At 40.7% G+C, this 19,775-nt stretch overlaps 3 protein-coding genes across 7 annotated transcripts; 2 read left to right on the top strand and 1 right to left on the bottom strand.

The window, feature by feature from the left end:
* The first annotated feature begins 860 nt into the window (after positions 1 to 860).
* Positions 861 to 7,497, top strand: LOC135485271 (2-(trimethylamino)ethylphosphonate dioxygenase-like). Of its 4 annotated transcripts, none has more exons than XM_064767123.1 (17): positions 861 to 1,174; positions 1,858 to 1,998; positions 2,186 to 2,262; positions 2,534 to 2,631; positions 2,890 to 3,020; positions 3,201 to 3,334; positions 3,802 to 3,863; positions 4,102 to 4,177; positions 4,439 to 4,468; positions 4,795 to 4,839; positions 5,137 to 5,261; positions 5,395 to 5,535; positions 5,843 to 5,903; positions 6,204 to 6,257; positions 6,494 to 6,562; positions 6,837 to 6,941; positions 7,080 to 7,497. In XM_064767123.1, exons 2-17 carry the CDS (start codon positions 1,884 to 1,886, stop codon positions 7,185 to 7,187), a joined length of 1,431 nt encoding a protein of 476 aa, XP_064623193.1. In that variant the 5' UTR covers positions 861 to 1,174; positions 1,858 to 1,883; the 3' UTR covers positions 7,188 to 7,497. The 4 variants fall into 4 exon arrangements, with proteins under 4 accessions (XP_064623193.1, XP_064623192.1, XP_064623194.1 ...); XM_064767122.1 differs by having other exon boundaries at positions 862 to 1,174; positions 1,875 to 1,998; XM_064767124.1 differs by lacking the exon at positions 861 to 1,174 and adding an exon at positions 1,262 to 1,433 and having other exon boundaries at positions 1,875 to 1,998.
* Positions 7,498 to 8,553: 1,056 nt separating this feature from the next.
* On the bottom strand, positions 8,554 to 13,360 carry LOC135484754 (saccharopine dehydrogenase-like oxidoreductase). Of its 2 annotated transcripts, none has more exons than XM_064766426.1 (11): positions 13,325 to 13,360; positions 12,412 to 12,621; positions 12,079 to 12,188; positions 11,849 to 11,929; positions 11,578 to 11,754; positions 11,016 to 11,264; positions 10,601 to 10,720; positions 10,319 to 10,375; positions 9,916 to 10,036; positions 9,719 to 9,800; positions 8,554 to 9,410 (listed from the first exon to the last, which is right to left on the bottom strand). In XM_064766426.1, exons 2-11 carry the CDS (start codon positions 12,596 to 12,598, stop codon positions 9,320 to 9,322), a joined length of 1,275 nt encoding a protein of 424 aa, XP_064622496.1. In that variant the 5' UTR covers positions 12,599 to 12,621; positions 13,325 to 13,360; the 3' UTR covers positions 8,554 to 9,319. The 2 variants fall into 2 exon arrangements, with proteins under 2 accessions (XP_064622496.1, XP_064622498.1); XM_064766428.1 differs by lacking the exon at positions 13,325 to 13,360 and adding an exon at positions 13,218 to 13,303.
* A 426-nt stretch (positions 13,361 to 13,786) lies between these two features.
* On the top strand, positions 13,787 to 19,236 carry LOC135485268 (BRO1 domain-containing protein BROX-like). Its single transcript, XM_064767118.1, has 10 exons — positions 13,787 to 13,919; positions 14,454 to 14,660; positions 14,961 to 15,059; positions 15,338 to 15,410; positions 15,653 to 15,755; positions 15,895 to 16,070; positions 16,473 to 16,554; positions 16,831 to 16,981; positions 17,235 to 17,397; positions 17,656 to 19,236. Exons 1-10 carry the CDS (start codon positions 13,819 to 13,821, stop codon positions 17,749 to 17,751), a joined length of 1,251 nt encoding a protein of 416 aa, XP_064623188.1. The 5' UTR covers positions 13,787 to 13,818; the 3' UTR covers positions 17,752 to 19,236.
* The last annotated feature ends 539 nt before the right edge of the window (positions 19,237 to 19,775 follow it).

Here is a 19,775-nt window from a genome sequence, read left to right as displayed (position 1 = left end):
CCGTCAATTCCCTTGCCGTCTTCGGATCCGATATGCCACGAGATCCTTCACCGTCAATTCCCTTACCGTCTTCGGATGCGCATCCGATATGCCACGAGATCCTTCACCGTCAATTCCCTTACCGTCTTCGGATGCGCATCCGATATGCCACGAGATCCTTTACCGTCAATTTCTTTACCGTCATCAGATGCGCATCTGATATGCCACGAAATCCTTCACCGTCAATTCCCTTACCGTCTTCGGATGCGCATCCGATATGCCACGAGATCCTTCACCGTCAATTCCCTTGCCGTCTTCGGATCCGATATGCCACGAGATCCTTCACCGTCAATTCCCTTACCGTCTTCGGATGCGCATCCGATATGCCACGAGATCCTTCACCGTCAATTCCCTTACCGTCTTCGGATGCGCATCCGATATGCCACGAGATCCTTTACCGTCAATTTCTTTACCGTCATCAGATGCGCATCTGATATGCCACGAAATCCTTCACCGTCAATTCCCTTACCGTCTTCGGATGCGCATCCGATATGCCACGAGATCCTTCACCGTCAATTCCTATACCGTCATTGGATGCCACCAGATTTTTTGTTACCTCACCGTCAATTCCTATACCGTCATGGATGCCACCAGCTTTGTTCGCGTTGTAAAGGTTTCGGGGATACGACCAATGCATGCGAGCACCGTCGGCGGAACCCCAAACCGCCCTCTCGATCTATCCGTAAGGACAAGCCACTCTCGTGACCGTCACAGTTACGGACTCCGGACCTCCAGACTTTAGAGACCGAGCTTTTCTTTACCTTACAATTACTGTATACTCGGCGCCTCACTTATATGTGTTGTTTTTTTCACATACATTGTTCTCGTGGTTTACGGAAAAGTAGGCCTAAAATGTTATAGTGTCTAAAAACAATATTCAGTTAATGGAATTACACTTTTTTCCATTACTGCTTGCTTGATATTGCCCTAACAACTTTTTCATGAATCAATTTTGAGCATTATGTTTACAACGTAGTTATTATAGCACGAAATATGAGTCTAAAATGCCAAATACTTGCAACTATTATGTTAATCACTGAAATCTTAGTGTACTAATTGCTCGCTATAAGCTAGGTTATTGCGCCCCTAAACCAACGTACTGACAACGCTGCCTCCCCGGAACTCAAACTTTGACGTGAGTTAATTGTAATCTTACTCTCTATATACCAAAGTGATTTACCTAGGAATACAGTTGCACTTCACTGAAAACTAATGATGTGTTGATGAGTTCAATGAGTTCAATGAATCCTTCGATTCCTTTGGTTTTCTTGGCGAACTGACGTCCGACAATCAATGACCCGTTGACGTGTACCTGCAATACGCCATTGCCACATGTAAACAGATCTATTTTTGGACGAAACTCGGCCCCTCACAGACTTTGATCGATTTCGCCAGTAATGACACTGCATCTAGGCTGTACCACAGCACTTTAAGCTGTAGCTGCTACAGCTTGTGACAAATGCAGCTACAGACAAATGTCTGCTGCTGGATCAACCCCCTCGCCTGCCCGCCCCCCATCATCATCATCAGATTCAGACTCGGAGGCCTGGCCAAGCCCTGAGATTCAGCCAAATTCAATATGATTCTTTTCTACAGTGATGTTATATTGTTAACAGAATAGTGAAGAGGTGGTGTAGAGTATCGCCATAACATCTCAGTATACTAGGGTTAAAGAATAATATCATTAATCAACTCGGTATTCCTACCCATTTCGTGCAGTGTGTTCTGGTAATGGAACACCGTACATAGGCTTTTCTATAGGCACTATTACACTGCATGATATGTTGGTTTGATTTCTAACTCAGTCTCTTTTCTGAGCCGTTCCGACATTTCAGCTGAACATCATGGCTGCTAGGAAAAGTTTACTCCTCACAAGGAAATCTTTGCTGTTGAAATGGTTCACCATTCCAAGACCAGTATACCCCATGTTATTGTTAGTGAGGCCATTTGCTACACTTGGTGAGTAGACACTTCGAACTGACTTCATTTAAAGTCAATTGTATGTAAGAGTTGGCTTGAGAATGTTGTTTGGAAGCACCCGCATAACCAGGGTCATTACTGTTCTAGTATTAAAGCAAGAACAGTTTAAGACTACATAAAATGTAATTCCCAAATCATCAGCTTACCAAAATTATCTTTAATTCAGGCCCTGAAAGAAGCCCAGCGTCCACTCCATCACTGAATTCCATTGGCAGAGTTCACTCCACCGCCTCATATTGCACTGTAAGTATCGCCTAGGCTTTATTTGACAGGAACCACAGTTACATCGTAAATCATTCTCTTGAGAAAAACATGTGCTGCATGATAGAAAGTGTTCATGTAGCATTGTTCTGTAGAACTGTTGTTGGTAGGTGTGAGGTGTCAGTTCAAAAAAATATCTGAAATGACCTAAATTCCTGTGAGGTTATTGCCAATGGCAATGCACTTACATGGTCTCACTGGGGGAATAAAGAATATACATGTATAATACCCTAAATGCCAATTTCCTTTACAGGGATCAGCTGAAACCTGGGCACAATATGGCATTAAGTTGGCATGTGAAAGTGATGGCAAATACATGGAAATTACATTTGTTGATGGCTACTCAACGAGGTTTGTGCTTTAAATTAGAGAGTCGCGTTTGTAAATGGCAATGATGCTGAAATATGGTTTAATGATCATGGGTTTGAACAGTTTTGTAGAGACTAGCGCAACGATCTCGAATGTCCCCCTTCTCTCAGAAAACGTGTCCTTTCCTTTTGAATGCTGTCTGATTAAAAGGTGGTTCTAAAGTGATCAAGGACGTTCAGAACTAAGTGGTAACATTTCCGGTGTCGGTGAAGTGATATGATTCACAAATCCTCATTTCAGGTTCAACTCTACTTGGTTGAGATACCATTGTCACTGTGACCATTGCAAACAGGCACATAGTGGCCAGAGGTTGATTGACCCCTCAAGCGTGCCAAATAAATTGACGGTCAAGCATGTGCAACTGAATGGAGGTAGGTGTAATGGATAAAATTGTTTCCCTGCCTCTGAACTGGCTACTGCACACTTCAGCACCAGCTGAACCACAAGAGAATGACCTCGACCCCAGCAAGACCAAGTCAATGACTTGTCATCCACATCTCGACCAGGTGCCCAGCACTAGCAGCCCTCAGTATGTTCTGTCTCTATTCCAGACAAATCTCTTGTGATAGAATTCAATGAGCATGACCACAAAACCATCATTCCTGTTGACTTCCTGCGAGAAAATGACTATTCACCTGCAGCAAGAGCAGAACGATCGAGGCTACGGGACCCAGTTCATCTTACTGTAAGTCAACTGTCAGGCTACAGGGGTACAACCTCACTGTGGTTTGGTGTGGTTTGATTATATCTAGTGTTATTTTCTAACACCAGGCGACTCTCGCATTCAGTGTGTTTGTATACACTGTCAATTGACAATGTACCTGGTAGGTTGTATAGCGATGGGTGGTAAGTATTCTTTACTGTTTATTACACCAGGAAATACCAATACTGGCGTGGGTGCAGGGGGGAAAGAGCACGCGAGTGTTGTCTTCCCTATTGGCGGTAAGACACTTGTGGAAAACCTCTGGGGTTTCCGATGTGACGGCCTTTCAATGGGTAGTGTCAAGAATTAATGGTGTACATCTACATAGGTAACCCTGTACAAGTCGCAAAGAAGTAACGCAAGGTTTTAAAAATTATCGACTAAGTCATTCTGGTTTGACATTTCTACATTAAACCAGACTCTCACAAACATGTACTTTTGTGTTTCAGGGTGCTGATAAACTGCCCATTATTGACTTCAAAGACATGAACACTAATGAGGGCTTATTGAGGTAATTACAGATTTCAAGTAGTGCCTTTTACACTGATGGAAAACAGTACATGCTGTATGTAGCTTGAGGTCATTGAATCATGGAAAGACAGGTTATTCCAAATTCCTAGTCTTATGCGTCATGTGGAACTTGGAATGAGCCATTAAATAATATCAAGAATGATGTTTCATTGTGTTGGTACAACTCCCAGATTCCTATTCAAACCCATAGTTAATGTCGTTGAATTGTGTATTTTCAGTTGGCTGGTTGCAGTCAATGATTATGGTGCTGCAATAATCAAAAATACTCCAACGAGAGAAGACTTCCTGGGAGAGGTAAATTTGTATACTTTCCTAAAACTTCCAAAATACCGTATTGAAATACTATGTCACTTCAAGTCATGTATATGTACTTACTTTTGTTGTCACAGCAGATATTCCAGCAGAATTAATGACAGTGTGGCAAACCTGAAACCATTTGATGTGCACCTTTAGTTCTGTGTTCATGTACTGCTGAACTTTTACCGTGCTGGTACTTATAAACTATTTGCAGGCACCCCTAGCCTCTATTTCATCTCAGTTTTGATTCTGTTTCAGTTGCTAGATGTCGAACGAAAAGGCTTCAAAGTAAGTGATAAAACTATGGCTAACGTTTTCTCTTCGTCTCCAAGTCACTTGCGCTTTTACATACTGAGCTCATTGAAAAACACCCTGATTAAGGCCTGGAAGGTGGTTAGGAAGAAATATGACTTTGGCATGCAAAAGACAATGAGTGCATGATCGAGGTTTATCCTTTTGACCCCAACCTATCATGTGATGGCATAGGCCAATGAGAAGATGTACCTACCTAACATTCAAAACCTGTCAGTAACAAAGTGACGGACATCCTCACTGTGGACAGTTTGAGCAGCTAACCTTTAACTTCTTTGAGTATTTTACCCCTCCTGTTGCAGGTCCACCCAACTATTGGTCCAGTGATGCCGACCATATATGGCAATGTAAGTCTGATTTCTATAAACCGGAGCTGCTGTGGTATAGTGGCTCAAACTCTCTACAAGCGGGCGAGAGGTCACTGGTTAGAACCCCACCGGTGGCATGAAATTTGAGGAAGGAGGAATGTTAAACTTGCCTTTCTCTGCAAACCAAGTGTATGATAATGGTCAGGAATGCTCAGGTTGCAGCAGATTGAGGAGAACCTCTACTGTTACAGTAAACTATATCAGATTACATGTATAAAAACAAAACTAACATATTTAGGGCTGAGAGAACCTTAACCATTTGTCTCTCTCTATCAGTTTTTTGTAGTGGAAGGTGCTGATAAACCTGTGAATATTGCCTACACCGATGTATACCTGGACCTGCACATGGATCTTATATATTATGAGTCAGCCCCAGGAATACAGTTTTTGCATTGTGTAAGGTAGGATACAATTTTCATCCAAGCTTCATATAAGGCGAATCGAAGAGAACTTTTTTTGATCGAGGATAGCTATTTTGCGGTAGTTTGCCCATCTTCCATCGCAGCAAACCGTTGATGTTGTCCTCACTTGCAGATTTGATGATGTCGTCCAAGGTGGAGAATCATTGCTGTTGGATAGTTTCCTCGTTGCTGAGCAGATGAGGGAGAAATTCTCTGCCCAATTTGATGCGTTAAGAAGAATACCCGCTTCATTTCAGAAGGTCCATTATGAAAGGTGAGGCATTTTCGAGAAGACAATGAGGGCCCCACCATTACGATTTTTGACAGCGGTGGTAGTAATGCAATGAAACTTCAGTGAGGTTGCAATAGTGGTTTTACACGTGATAAGTCGAATGCATGCTATCAAACTATCCCGCATATCAAATTGGATGGTGGTTTCCTTGCTATATGTTTATGCCCCTTATATGTAGATCTGAAATCTAGCCAATGAGAGATCGCACTTAGCCATATATGGTTCTTACTACAAACGACAGTTATATGCAGCGTGATAATTAACTATAAGACGCCTACATGTACTTCAGAGACTCTCCTGTGTCGATGAAATATCAAAAGCCTGTGATAGTGTGCAATCCTGAGGGAAAGGTAAGAACATATCCTCTACTACATGTATGTACACTCTCTGTCCAAAGTAAATAATCAGTGGTTGTTACTTTTGTACTCCAAACATAAACGTATATTTCAAATTCAAATTAACGCTATCAATTCCATCCACATTTCATTGTCCCCTCTGTGAAAAAGCAAATCTAGCCGGGCAAATAAGTTGGATGCGTTTGAGATAAGGGCATCAAAAAGCTTACTTTTCAAGACAGTCTGAATAATTGTTAGGTGAAGTGCAAAGTAGCGGGGTCTTCTGAATTCATACAGATTGTCTCTCCATTTCAGCTGACAGCCGTCAATTGGGCACCAGCATTTGAGAGTCCTCTCAGCATTGCAGAGGTAGGTCTGTAGAACTTCAGGCTTACCTGGGGTACTGCGTCTTTCTGGAGTCTTCTACCCCGGCCTGATTTAAAACCGTGTCATATTCAATGTTTCCATTCTTTTTGGGACCTTCTATGTTCGAAGAAGTAAAATCCTGTCCCCATGTTTAAAATTTCCACATGTGTATATGCATGTACATGTGTACATGTGAATATGTAACCATAATATCATATATGCCCTATGGCTATTTTCAGGAAGACATTCCTCCCTTCTATGAAGCCTACAAAACCTATGCTACTCTGCTTAAGGAAAGCCCACATCTGGTGAGTAATTGTTGTCTGAAATTAATTGGATTCATAAACTTCTCCGGTGTAACTTGGCAAATTCCATACTTCATTTACTTTCTGGCACCACCGCACCCATATTCTTCTTCTGTGTTCGGAACTTTTGTGATGTTCCTTGTTTGTCCCTAGGGATTCTATGCAAAATATGCTGGTCCCTTCCATCTGCTGTGGTTGGGTTTGATTTTGGAGTCTCTTGGAAGATGAAAGAGTGAGGCTGGAGAAAGGTACTTATCACCATATTATTTGTTTTCAGATTAAGTTCCGCCTCGTCCCGGGTGATGTGATGACTTTCAACAACCGCCGGGTGCTACATGGCAGAAGCAGCTTCGCACTAAATGGTGGTCGCAGGAAACTAATGGTAAGTTGTGATGAAAATCAACTGTGTATTCTGAACACTTCCTCTGCCTTATGCAAGTATCTACATCGCTGAATCAACAATGTCAAAACCTTAGATGCAGCTTTCAGCCACTTTGTGACATCTTTCTTTTCTTTACAGGGCTGCTATATGAATATTGATGAATTCAAAAGTCAGGTTGAGGTTTGTGCTCAGCTGTGCGGCAAGCCAACAACAGCAAAACGGGTTGGAAACCACGACTTCTTCTAAAGGAAAACCAACCTCAGTTCTAGATCAGTATCATCTAATCTACATTTGACGCCTATAAAGTATACATGTAATTAGCTCTTCAAGCACTGTGATATTTAGCCTGAATCCATGATATTGTCGTACGTGTAAAATATATATTGTAAAATATATTATATAATTTTGGTGCTTTTTGTCTCGATATCGATACTCTGTGGTGGTGTATAAGTAAAGTATTCTTTAGCTGCCGGACCAGATTTTTCATGAAATTATCGCCCGCTAAAGCTTATTGTATTGTTATATAACACAAAATAAAAATGTCCATGCTTCTGAACACATCTTGGTTTTCATTTAGTGTGAACTGACTTTGATAAATGACAAGACTGTGCCGAGATTTACTGACAAAGGAAGGGCAGCCACCATCTTAGTACATGCCTGGATCTGGATCTGGATTCTTAAACAGCAGTACTGTACCGTGGTCCTCGAGGGATCTCCATCCCATATCATCCAGTAGGGCAGTTGCATGTAATTCAGGGATGAGTCTTTCATAGTGGAGTTCTTCTCAAGTTTACTATTTGAGAGCAGGCACAGTTACTGGGACCGCATTAGGACTTCTGCCTGCCCTTTGGTCAGCATCCATCTCTCGGTAGAAACTCTACATGTAACCAAAGGACAGTTGGAGACAAAGTAACAATCTGTAATGATATGCCCATAGTGACAACTCGAGTCCCCTTCTTGATGAACTTCATTACCTTGAGTAGAACATGTACCTGGGCCATGGTCCGGTAGGGGCTATAGAAGCTTGACTAACGGTAATGGGCTGACCCAGGTACATGTTCTACTTAAGGTAATGAAGTTCATCAAGAAGGGGACTACAATTGTATGGCCTACTTGCTTTGCCCATATTGGGTAGGTCAAGATTTGGGCAAAGCAAGTAGGCCAGGGAAATCAATGCAAGTTTTTACATCCAGTTAAATCCAGTGGTCATGAATACATGCCTGAAAGTCGAACCGAATATTCAGGGTGTTTCATCTATGATGTATCTTGTATGACTAGCCAACTATAGGAGGTTTGGCTGGCAATGGAGAACGTGTATGCACACAAGGGATGTTTTGAGGCACAATATGGGAGATCAATCAACAATGTCTTATAGAGCGCCAAACTCCAGGTAAACCTGCTCAAGGCGCTACCTCCCCACAAAGAAATGCTTCCTCGAACAGCCAGGATTTTAGGAGTCGTTTAAAAGCAAGCAGCGCGTCCGCCCCCCTGATGTGCTCCGGTAGGGCATTCCACAACCGGGGACCACATGATGAGAAGCAGCGGTCACCGAATCCTGATATGACATTGACACGTTCACATAGCAAAACAAGACAGATAATTTGCATCAAAAACTACTTTATTTACATTATCTAAAATGTGTTACAATAAAAGTCTCAGCAGAAAGACTGCTTGGGTACAATTTAACAAGTTCAACTGTACTGGGGCTACCCAACAAGACAATCAGCAGAACAGCAGTATATCTGAATGTCCTTACACTCCTTGATAGTCCACAATACTAGAGTGTAACAATACGTTATTCAATTTCAAAGAAAGTTCAATAAAACAAACCAGGGCACGTTCCCTTCTTGACCCTACCATATGACTGTGAAAGGGGAAGCCATGCAACTTGAAAAAAAACAAGGTTTCTAAAAGACTTTAGACAAATCTCTGGGGAGACTTTATAAGCCTGGCTTCTTCACTTTAGCAGCTTAGTATCTCTTGAACCCATGCACATCTTAATTACAAGTAACTGCTATGATAAAATTATTAAGGCCAATACATGAATAATCCATAAAATTCGAACAAAGTATAAGAGATTACATGTAAGCAGCAGATGACACCAGTAATACAGACTAAGAGCAATATACATGTATGTACATCCAATCCATTGAATCCAAGCCGAGATAAAGTATACAATCATCTAAGTATAAAAATATACCTCAAAGCTGAGGCAGACTGAGGCAGAGCACCAAACAAGAAGAAATGCATATTTTCCTTGCAATGAAAACACTATTGCCTCCTCCAACCGAAACAGTCAATCAATATGTTATTGCGTTTGAAAAGTTCTTTCTTGTTGTCCGGCAAGTGGCACGTTTCTCTCCCTTCATCCAACCAGATCAGATCACCTTGAAGATGACATTCCTCTCACCAAGTCTCTCTATTAGATCTGTTTTGGCAAAGGCTGCTCCTGGTGTGTACACACCCCCTCTGGAATTCAAAAGTTTAGTTTATTCAATGAATGAATGGTGAATACATACATCTCTCAACATACATGTAGCCAACCCAAAGTGCAATATTGGCCCAACTTGGAACCAACAAACTGACAAGCTCTATACATGTATTCACCCTCAAATTTTAACACATTCTAAAAAAACTTCACCACTGACTCAATCAAAGACTTTCTGACACCCTTCTTCTTGTACTGTTGTACAGTGGTTAAGCTATTGATGTTGTTTTGTATAGTTTTGGGCATGGTACATTCAGCTCAAGCTTTTAACATGAGTTTGATTACATACTTTTCAGGTAACTTGTCTGCCTCTTTTAGCAGTGTCAATCCAGCTTGCACCATACAGATAGCAGTCGTAGCATACACCATTTCTGAAATTAAATCATACAAACATACATTTGACACAATAATGGGTTAACTTTCAAGGCAAATCTGAGCAAGCTGGTTGGGAATGTGCCATGTTAAACTGGTCATATCCTTACTAACCTGGTCCAGATATCCTGACCATTAGCTTCTTATCCGGGTGCTGGGTGTGTTGTTGTTGAATGGGCAGTTTCTTACTCCAGCCCTCACAATAAAGAGTCAATGAGAAGGTGCAGTCAGAGACCTGCGGGAGGAAACAAAGAAAGGAAGCGGTTAAGTTGGAGGCAATCGCAGATATCACAAGTGACATCAAATTCTGTCATCGTCCACATAAGCATCAATAAAGGTTGAGACTAAACCCTGCTTCACCAAATGCGAAAACTCCACCTCATCTGTAAGGGATTCACCAACGAAAAAAGCCTAAATTCCAAATGAAGTTCCTTGATCTTCTGGTTGTACAGATACTTAGCGGATAAAGTACCCAACACATTTTAGTGATTCTTACCAATTTGGAATTCGTTCTTACCTGAGATTTTGAAGGACCTTTTCTTTGGAATGAACCAGCAGAACAAAACCCTGGGAACTGAAACATGAAAAGAACATGTTGGAAAACAGAAAGAAACAAACTGCTCTAGATAATATACAAATTTGGTTTAAACCCTTAGATGCCTTACTTGTTTAGACCTCCGTTATGTTAATGGTTAATATATTGCAGTGGCTTGACAGGGATTTCAACCCAGGGAACGACGGCTGCTGATGATGAGTTGGAACATACATAGAAAACCTACTGTGGTAGTATTTTACTTACTGATGATAATAAATAACGTCCAAACCTAAAGCTCCCAACAAGGAGAACCAGCAGTGCTATCACAACAATCGCTATGGCATTGATCACAGAAGGCATCCTTATATACTCGCGGTACTGAATCTGAAAATTAAAGTCATATCAGGTTAGCAACATGAGGAATCAAAGACGGCAACAAAAACGGGTAACACAGCTATGGCATTTCTCACAGCAAAGTCTGTGTATGCCTCCATCAAAGACTACAGTGAGGTGCCCACACATTTCAAGGTCCAGCAACAGGGAAAAGGTGTATCAGCTGATCAGCTGAGTCAGGTCTCCAACTCCAATGGCAATGAGTGCAAACCAGGACTGTGTGCAATGAGAGGTAGCTGAAGGAGTCATGTACATCAAAAGCTTTTGAGGGTTCTAAGAGACTTACAGGTCGTGTATTGTTTGTCTTATAGTTATATCTCTGTGTCCTGTATACAACTGCAGCATCGACCTCCAGAGATGGCACACACCAGCTATACATATTATCACAGTAAAAGATCGGCATTCTAATCCGCTGTTTGTGCGATGGTTGTGGTAGAGGACTGACATACAGTTTCTGTCGGATGTCTGCCAATTCTTTTCTTGAGCAGGAAGCATGGAGGACTGAGTCCCAAGATGTAGAGTGGTAGTAACTGTCCTGAAAAGAGAATATCACAATTGATCCACACAGGTCTTTCATTTATCAAATAATCCAGACACCTGTCACAACAGGTGAACTTGTCAGGACAACTTTGGAGCTCACAAAAGATGGCAGAGAATGCACAATCAATAGAAATCAACAGCAAGGCAGCCTGAATGAATTTCTGTAATCCAAAAGGTACTGTCCAGCTAGTGTTTCTCAGTTTGTCTGTTTTTCTGCTACAATTTGAATTTGACTACCTCAGTTTCTTTCCTTTCACTTTAGGGCATCTTGAAGCTAAAAGGGTTAAAATCCACACAAACTAACTCACCCTGACTCCACTTTCCATCAGTGTATAACCTTTAATTGAGTTGATTTCTCCATCAAAGTTCTCTTTACAGAACTCGACCCCCATGTCGGAGGTCAAGGTCGACCCGCATGCTCCAATGAAATAGACACACTTCTTCTTGGCTTCCTCGTGATGTTCTAACTGAACTTTCTCAAGAAACTGAAATCAGAAGGAATAAAAACTAATTGTTCTCTTCAATATCCGGTCCACAAAATCATACATAATTTGTGAATGAGCTTTACTTTTTACTGACCTGTAATTCTCCACTGATATCCACATGATGGGTTCTGTTGGCAAGGCAGGCTTGAACAACGTTATCACCAAGGACATGGTACTGCAAGAAAAAGAAACCTTCACTGACATGACTGCATTGGAAGGCGTGAAAAAACGTAAATGGCCATTTCAGATTGATTTCTAACATATTCCAGTCCATAGTACATCTTGTCCTCATAACTCAAATGTGTAACCAGGTTTGAAACTTACCGGCCCAACGCAATTTAAGACAATCCTAGCGGAGGCACAAAGGTGACCCAGACTCTTCTGGTCCTCAACGTCCACCACCAACACATCTATTTCCTGATCATATGGATATCCTGAAGTAAAACTATATTTGATCAACACTCTGAAATGTCTATGAAAATCATATCCTAAGGCAGCAGCAATGAAATATCTCAAGATTACCACAACGGTTGTTGTTATTCTTTTTGGTGTAGGTAATAATGGATGGGCGAGCTTGAGATATTTGATGTCATTGTCAGTCATATCCGTCTCACCCCAAGAAGGACTTAGTTATGATAGGTTTAAGGAAATACTGACCTGCTCTTTTAGAGGCCTCCTTCAGCACTGCACGCAACTTTAGCTTGTTCCTGCCAGCAACAGCCCATGTGATCCCCTCTTCTTGAGCAACACAAGCCAATTCTGATGTCACAAAGTTACCAGTAAATCCAGACGCACCAAGGATCACAATGTCATACAGTATCAGTCGTTTCTTTGGTGATGACATTCTTTGGCTCGGAATAATAAGATCTGGAATAGTGATGATGCATGATACTCGATTTGGCTAAAATTTACAATCCCCGATCGGAAATGACGTAGTTTGATCGCATTAAACGTAGTTTGATTGCTAAAATAAATCCATTGAACAGTGGTGCTTCGTTAGTCAACCAGTGACCTTTTTTTGGGGTGTGATCGGGGATTGTAAACTCGTTCCCTCGATTTTGTTATCCGACACCTGGTCTAAGAGTAAGACGGGGACTCATTCACTACCACAGCCACGGTCAGTAGTGAAAATGCAGCAATAAATACGGGAGAAATCAGGCGACGTCGTCCAACAAAATAAACAGTGTTCTGAATTTGAGAGTGCCAATTGGCCCTTGGCTTTGCCAGATACGCCGGTACCACCTAGAGTCGAAATAGAACCGAACATTTGCTCAAAATGATTATTTTCATTGTGCAGTGGGAGACTTTTTGGAACCACCCTGTGACTACTGTGTCACACAAGCATCACTTTTATTGGCCAAAAAATTTTGGTAAATTCCCTGATGGGAGATGGCGCCTCATACTCATAGACCTGTTTAGAACTTGATCAACGACTGGGCGATGCTTGCGTTTCAAGCCCTCACCTTACGTGTTTAGGTTCTTAGTCTAGTTCGCCATATCAAGATTTTGAGAGACCATAAAGACGGTAACATGGGTGAGAGAAGGAAAAAACGGGACACGATGTTCTTACCCTCGCCGTGCCAATTTGTCCGATTATCATTCCTTCGTTCCGTACCTCTGGCTCACTATTTCAACAAAGTTGAAAAACTAGACACAGCAGAAATATGACATTTTGTCACAATAAAAACTATTAAAATGTCTAAAAACTATTACTCTAATATCAAGCGTACACAATTTATCGCAATAAAATACCAGTTATGAAGTTTAGATGATATTTCCGTGTACTATTTTACAAGGCTTCATGATTTGCGGAAGGTGACAAAGATGAAGCGGCTGTGCAATGTCCCGGTCTTCGGTCCGTCTATCGAATTTACATGCACCCGTTGAAATTCTCACACTAATAACTGCAACCTTTGCATAAACAGGCACTTTCTTTCAACCTTCTGGAGAGAAAAAACATTATATATAAAAATTTTATTGAAAAATGCAGAATATTTTATTATTACGGTTTTGATTTTGCTCCCTCCTCGCCAGGCGAATGTCACAAGCCAAACATAATTAAACATGGCGCATTGGTTCCATAGAAATCCACTTAAAGCAACTTCTCGGGTCTCGTTTGAGCTCCGGCAAGTCGCATCAACGACGTCATGTCGTCAGTTATGCAGGTATGATATTTGTCTCTCTACAGTACTGCACATCGGTGCATTAATCCCTGTTTTTACTTCGTTTGACACCTGTTTTGGTTTTCAGGAAATGCGGACGACTCCTCTACAAATCCAATGCATGCAGATCATTGTAGTACAATACACAACAATCACTTACAATGTACAGGAGATTGCTTTGCCAGTTCATGACGTGGGGACAGTCGGTAAAAACTTGCTGCAAAGTCAACGCTTGATAAAACTTTTGACAAAAATTTTGCCAGATATCATTATGAATGGTCTTAGCTATCCAAAAATACCCAGGGATGCCGGATATATGTGGAAAGTTTTAGTTCTTGTAAAATTCGATGTAATTTGAAGGGTCTTCCATATCCGAACAGAATATAGTACATAGTCTATATTATCTGTAGGCATGCAATTGCAGACTGTACTTTCTGTACAACACACATTTTAATTGAATAGTGCTGACCATAGTTACCAGCAAAGCATTAGCAATTCAATTGTTTCCTCTGACTTTAGAAACATTTTTCCTTGCAGTGATTTGGAACGGTCAAGAAACAAGCTTCTTGATATTCTAGCAGATCCAAATATAGAGATAGCAACACTAGAAGAAGCTTCAAAGTACTACCTCTCGTTACTCCATGGACTGGTCAAGCCAGTTGGAGAGGAGACCACAGAGGACAGCAAACTGAGACATGCTGTCAAATTTAGATGGACAAATACTTTATGTGGCGGCATACCATGGTAGGACATGTATTGTCTTGATAGAAGAAATAGCTGGGAAATCCTTGATAAAAAATGTATCCGGATCCTGAAATTGAGTACTGGAGAACTTTCATGAGCTGGCAGTTACTCAATTTATCCTATCGGTTCATTCCTGTGATGTACTATACTAGGAAAAAAATCATTCAGAATTATCAAAAATACAAGTACTTTGAACAGTAGATAAGTTTTTATGTTATAAGCTATAAAGTCTTGTTCAATTTCTTTGCTGGTTGAACCTTGGACTCTGAGGTAGACAAAGATACCTTATTTCTGTTTCAGTGAACACCATGATTCCGTTTACGAAGTCTACTGTATTGTCTTTGATATGGGACTGTGGTACACGAAGCATGCTGCAAAGATAGCAGCTGCTTCTGAGAAGTAAGTAATTATCACTTTTTTCTTAAAAGGAAACTCTACTCTTTCTGTTACATAATTTTCAGATTTTTTCCTACAACTTTCTAATAAATGTACTGCCTGCCAATTCTGTTAGTACGTGTAGAATTTAAAATTGAAGGGCTACAATACTAACTTCGGTATTATAATTCAAAGTCATCATCTCTATTGGTAGAACATCAGCAAGGCGTATATGTTCCTTCTAATTTCTCATAATTTGTTTTCTCATGTTTTGTGTACTAACTTTGAAATGTCACCTTCAGAACCTCCGAAGAAGAAGCAAAGGAAGTTCACAAATGTCTTCGAACAGCTGCAGGATTGTTTGATTTTGCAAAGGTAAATATACTGTGGTGATCTGACAGGAAAGCAATGTTTGCCTATATTTCCCTGACTCCCCTTGTGATCACTCATCTTTCAAATAAACAGAGGTGTTTGAAAATAGTTGTTATAACTGTTGAAAGGTATCATATCATTAGTTATGATTATATTATTATTAGTGTGAATTCATCTCCATTGCTTCACATATTAAAAAATAACATTGTAGTCTCACACTTAAGTTTGAACAACTTTACTTTCAGAACCTCATCGCCAAGCTTCTTGAAGCTGGAGACAAAAGCCACGACACAGATACTCGTGTTGTTGAAGCGTACATTCTACAATGCAAGGCAGAGGCACAAGAAGGTAAAAAACACTGATCGTTGAAATTTCAATACCAGAAATGGGTTTGTTTTTAAGGGGGGGTCACCAAAGCCAGATATTGTGTGCTATGTTTTTGTTTGGAAGAGGTTCAATATTCAGGTTTGGTGTTGATGTTTTCTAGTGGCCATTGCTCGAGCTATTGAGAGGGAGCTCAGTCTGAGTTTAAGATCATCCCTTGCCTTGGAGACGGCCAGAACATTTGAAGCAGCAGACTTGGCACTGGTTTCACAGGATGAGAAGATTGTTCTAAAGTGGAGGAAGTATTTTCAACTCAAGCATGCGTTTTACATGGCATACGTGAGTACAAACAGAGGCTTCTTCTCCAACAACTTGTTATATCATATCAGAAACGGTCAAAACTCTGAATATCTTCAAGCACCGACCCATGCACTTGTTCTTTCTGTAGGAAGTAGTAACAGAGTGAAAATGACTCAAAATTCAGTATGTACTTGTCAGAATCTGGGTGACATATAGCTGCACATTGTCCATCAACTTGTCACCACTTTGATTCCCATTGCTTAATGCCATTGGAAAGTTACAGAGTGACTATGACTAGACTCAGTGGGAAAGCACTCGATTGTTTTCAGTTATGAATATAATCAATAATGGATGAGCGATAGAATTGAATGATAGAATGTCAATTTGCTTCCTGCACACTGTTTGGTCTCATCTGACTGGTTTGTTTACATTTACGTGCAGGCATATACCTATCATGGCGAGATGCTTTTGAAAGAGGATAAGTGTGGAGAAGCCATCAGAAGTGTTCAAGAGAGTGTCAAATGTAAGTTAAAAATACAAAGCACACCTTGAGTTCCAGTTTTAGCCTCTTAATTTTGAAAGGCATCTTGTATTGTTGTCAGACCTGCTTTAGTTACACTAGTAGCATTAGTTGTAGATATATAGACCACTAATAATTTCATCACGACACTTATATGTTCGCCATCTGGATGCAAAGCCAGTAAACTGGTAGTACAATTTGTGGTAGCAGACAGAATTTCTTGGTCATTGTGGCTTATGAGTCTTTATCAACAGACTGTCTCTTTCTTGTGTTTTCTAGATATTGATAAAGCTGATGCTGCCGGTAAAGAGTATGCTAACGCCAAGGGTCCAGGTACGACATGTAAACCTTGGGAGCATGCATTCTTTCGAAAGCTCCGACCTGATGTGGGTAGAACCTTAGAAAAGTGCGAGAGAGAAAATGGATTCATGTAAGTTATATTTCATTTCTCTGAGACCTAGACTGTAATTGGATCCTGTTGTGGATCGTATCGACAATTCACCCATTCATTGTTTCTTCATCAGGAATGAAAACTTTTGTCTAGTATTCAGACCAACCTCCAAGTGTCATGCTGATCTGAGAGCATGAGATCTCGCTATTTTGTGGTACTTTGTTATGGTCTGTTCCATGTTGACTTGAAGGAATACAACGTTATGCGTATCTATTATTTGCCAACCTTTCAGTTATCATCAGAAGGTGCCTGCAGAGATCCCCGAGCTGGAGTTGAAGGCCGAGTATGGTCTCGCTAAACCTGAACCTTTCGTGCAACCAGAGCCTCATAAGAGCTGGACGAAGACAGTATATGATCAGTTTGACATCACGAAGAATGATCACCTTGGTGAACAGGTAATAGGTCATTTCAACGTACCGTGAGATGTGAGAAACCCCCATTGGCGACTTGATGTAACTTTACCTTGCCTACCCTTGCCTATATTGTCCCTTTAACATACTATTGATTGTATTGTCCATATAATGACATAACTCTCCTCCAAATTTTAGAGAATTCAGGCCAATTGCTGGTGACCAGCTTCTTAATTCAACAATCGACACTAGTCTCATGATTTGCAAGATATCATAGATTCACGTCTCACTGTCTTATTTCAGGACCCCAAGAAGAAGAAAGAGCAGGAAGGAGATATACCCGCTGTGAAAGAAGCAGACATACCCCAGAAAAACACCACCTCCTGTGTCATCTCATAAACATTATAAACACTTATCGCACAATCCACAATTTTAGACACTATCATTTAGATCTGCAACTTTGGGCTGTGGAATGTAAATTCTTCATTTTCCAATTGGGTTGTTTTCATGCAGCTTGGACAGCGGTTTTGTGTTCAGTGGATGTCCCTTTGATTGACATAACCACCAAAGCTATTTTATTGTTAGATATGCGATTGTGGTCTGTGCTCTTTCTAGGTCTGTGGAAGGTAGACTGAATTGGTAGCTATGATGGGATTTTTGGGGGCTCTCCATGAAACATCCGAAGTTTGGTTGCTGATTCCTTTAGTTGACTTATCCAGTTGTTATGGTAGCCATTCTTGCTTTGTGATACTCTGTGATCTGAAAGTAGACTCACTCTTTTGGCCAACATTTCAGACATTCTGTAAGGGTTGCATACTATATGTATGACCAAACTGGAATCTACAGTACATGTAACCTCTGATCACTGTATAAGAAAATGATGACAGCCATTTATCTAAATGTGTTTTCTTCAAGATTCTTGAAGAAAAATTATCAACTGTTACTGTGTGCTACAAGTGAATGTGATTCAAAATATTGTAAATATTGTAAACGAAATACTATGTATTATTACAATGTTATTGTTAATGTAAATATCTCAAATGCTTGTTTTGGTGTCATCCCTGAAGTGCAATGTAAATGATTTGGTCTCTTTATGACATTGGTACAACTTATTCATGTAGTTCAAGGATGTCTCCTTTTCTATGCTGTACATACTGGCAACATATTTTGACTTTTGTCTGGTTGGCTGTTTCACTGTGTGATTCATATTACTTTACATGCTTTAGGCACATCAAATGTCTGTGTGTTTACATTTTGGTTACATGTTGTGCCCAGGTGATGAAACACATGATTGAACTCGGTCAAGGCACACTTGGAGGGGAGTTTGACCTGAGTAGAAAATGTGCCAAATGTCAATTTACAGAGTCTGCCGAAAAAGGGACTTCAGTTAACACACAGTGAAAGGGTTAATCAAACATGCCTATTTATTGAAAATGTGTGGTACTGAAACATGCACTTCAGCTGTGAATAATGCTTGGTGTTGCTATAAAATCTCATTTGTTTGTACATACTCTGGAATCTGTCTCTCTTTTAAAACTGACACTACTATGTATATGAGAGGTGTTCTGATTAGAGAGGTCAAATTGAACATAAACAACCAATTTGGATCCAAAACTAGTGTCCTTGATAGAGAGGTGTCCGCTAAGGGAGGTTCATCATATTGCTGATGTGTGTCACAGTATTATTTTTCCCCCAGAAATAATGGATTTAAAATACATATGTATGGCATCACGCGGCCCTACTATCTCAGCTATTTGCAGTGTAATTTATCATCAGATACCCAAACAAATGTTTCACCGGTACACCAGTATATAACGTATGGTTTATTGTGTAGATTGTTAAAGTCTCTGGAGCCTTTGTAATTATAAAAGTTGTAAATGTCAATTGGCTGTTCTAGTTGTTCTTTCCTCGAGTTTGTTTCTAAACGGGTCGTGTGCAACTCATTTTCCAAGTGAAAGGAATCTTGCTACAGTTTCTCTTGCCCAAGGAACTCCAGTGAAGGCATTCTCAGTAATATACGTTTATACTGTGAACTTTAAACAAGGCAGATGCATGCAATTCTGTTCTAACCACCCAATGATGCCTGGAGGGGTAGAAATGCTCGCTGGTCGAGCAGCACAATAGCCCAACAAGAAGGATCAATTGACGTTGCTGCGAACTACAGTTACAGTAGCCAGTTCTGCTACCAGTCATGTCGTTGCTAGTCAGTTGAGACAATACATTTACAGCAGGATTATTGTCAACAGCATATTAGTACCTAGGTTGATGGTGTAGCTGGTTGTGACGTTGTCTCTGGCTAGATGCTGTTGTGACCTCGTCTGTGAGGAAACATCTGGTTATGACAGTGTCTCTCAGCTGACCAGACAGCAGGTTTGACCTTATTGTTGCAGGCAAGACATTGGTTGTGACATTGTCCCCGGCTA

Source organism: Lineus longissimus, chromosome 3 (genome assembly GCF_910592395.1).
Source record: "Lineus longissimus chromosome 3, tnLinLong1.2, whole genome shotgun sequence".
Classification (NCBI taxonomy): Eukaryota; Metazoa; Nemertea; class Pilidiophora; order Heteronemertea; family Lineidae; genus Lineus; species Lineus longissimus.
This window is presented reverse-complemented; position numbering and strand designations above follow the sequence as displayed.

Bases quoted from the DNA above. Each gene is read 5' to 3' on its own strand.
- LOC135484754 (XM_064766426.1), bottom strand. From the start codon at position 12,598: ATGTCATCACCAAAGAAACGACTGATACTGTATGACATTGTGATCCTT. The intron at 9,801-9,915 runs GTTAGTAAGGAT...ATTTAATTTCAG, and splicing joins GGTCAGGATATCTGGACCAG to AAATGGTGTATGCTACGACT. The intron at 9,411-9,718 runs GTATGTAATCAA...TTTGAATTCCAG, and splicing joins GCAGACAAGTTACCTGAAAA to AGGGGGTGTGTACACACCAG.
- LOC135485271 (XM_064767123.1), top strand. From the start codon at position 1,884: ATGGCTGCTAGGAAAAGTTTACTCCTCACAAGGAAATCTTTGCTGTTG. The intron at 2,632-2,889 runs GTTTGTGCTTTA...TCCTCATTTCAG, and splicing joins GTTGATGGCTACTCAACGAG to GTTCAACTCTACTTGGTTGA. The intron at 5,904-6,203 runs GTAAGAACATAT...TCTCCATTTCAG, and splicing joins TGTGCAATCCTGAGGGAAAG to CTGACAGCCGTCAATTGGGC.
- LOC135485268 (XM_064767118.1), top strand. From the start codon at position 13,819: ATGGCGCATTGGTTCCATAGAAATCCACTTAAAGCAACTTCTCGGGTC. The intron at 15,411-15,652 runs GTAAATATACTG...CTTTACTTTCAG, and splicing joins GATTGTTTGATTTTGCAAAG to AACCTCATCGCCAAGCTTCT. The intron at 16,555-16,830 runs GTAAGTTAAAAA...TGTGTTTTCTAG, and splicing joins TGTTCAAGAGAGTGTCAAAT to ATATTGATAAAGCTGATGCT.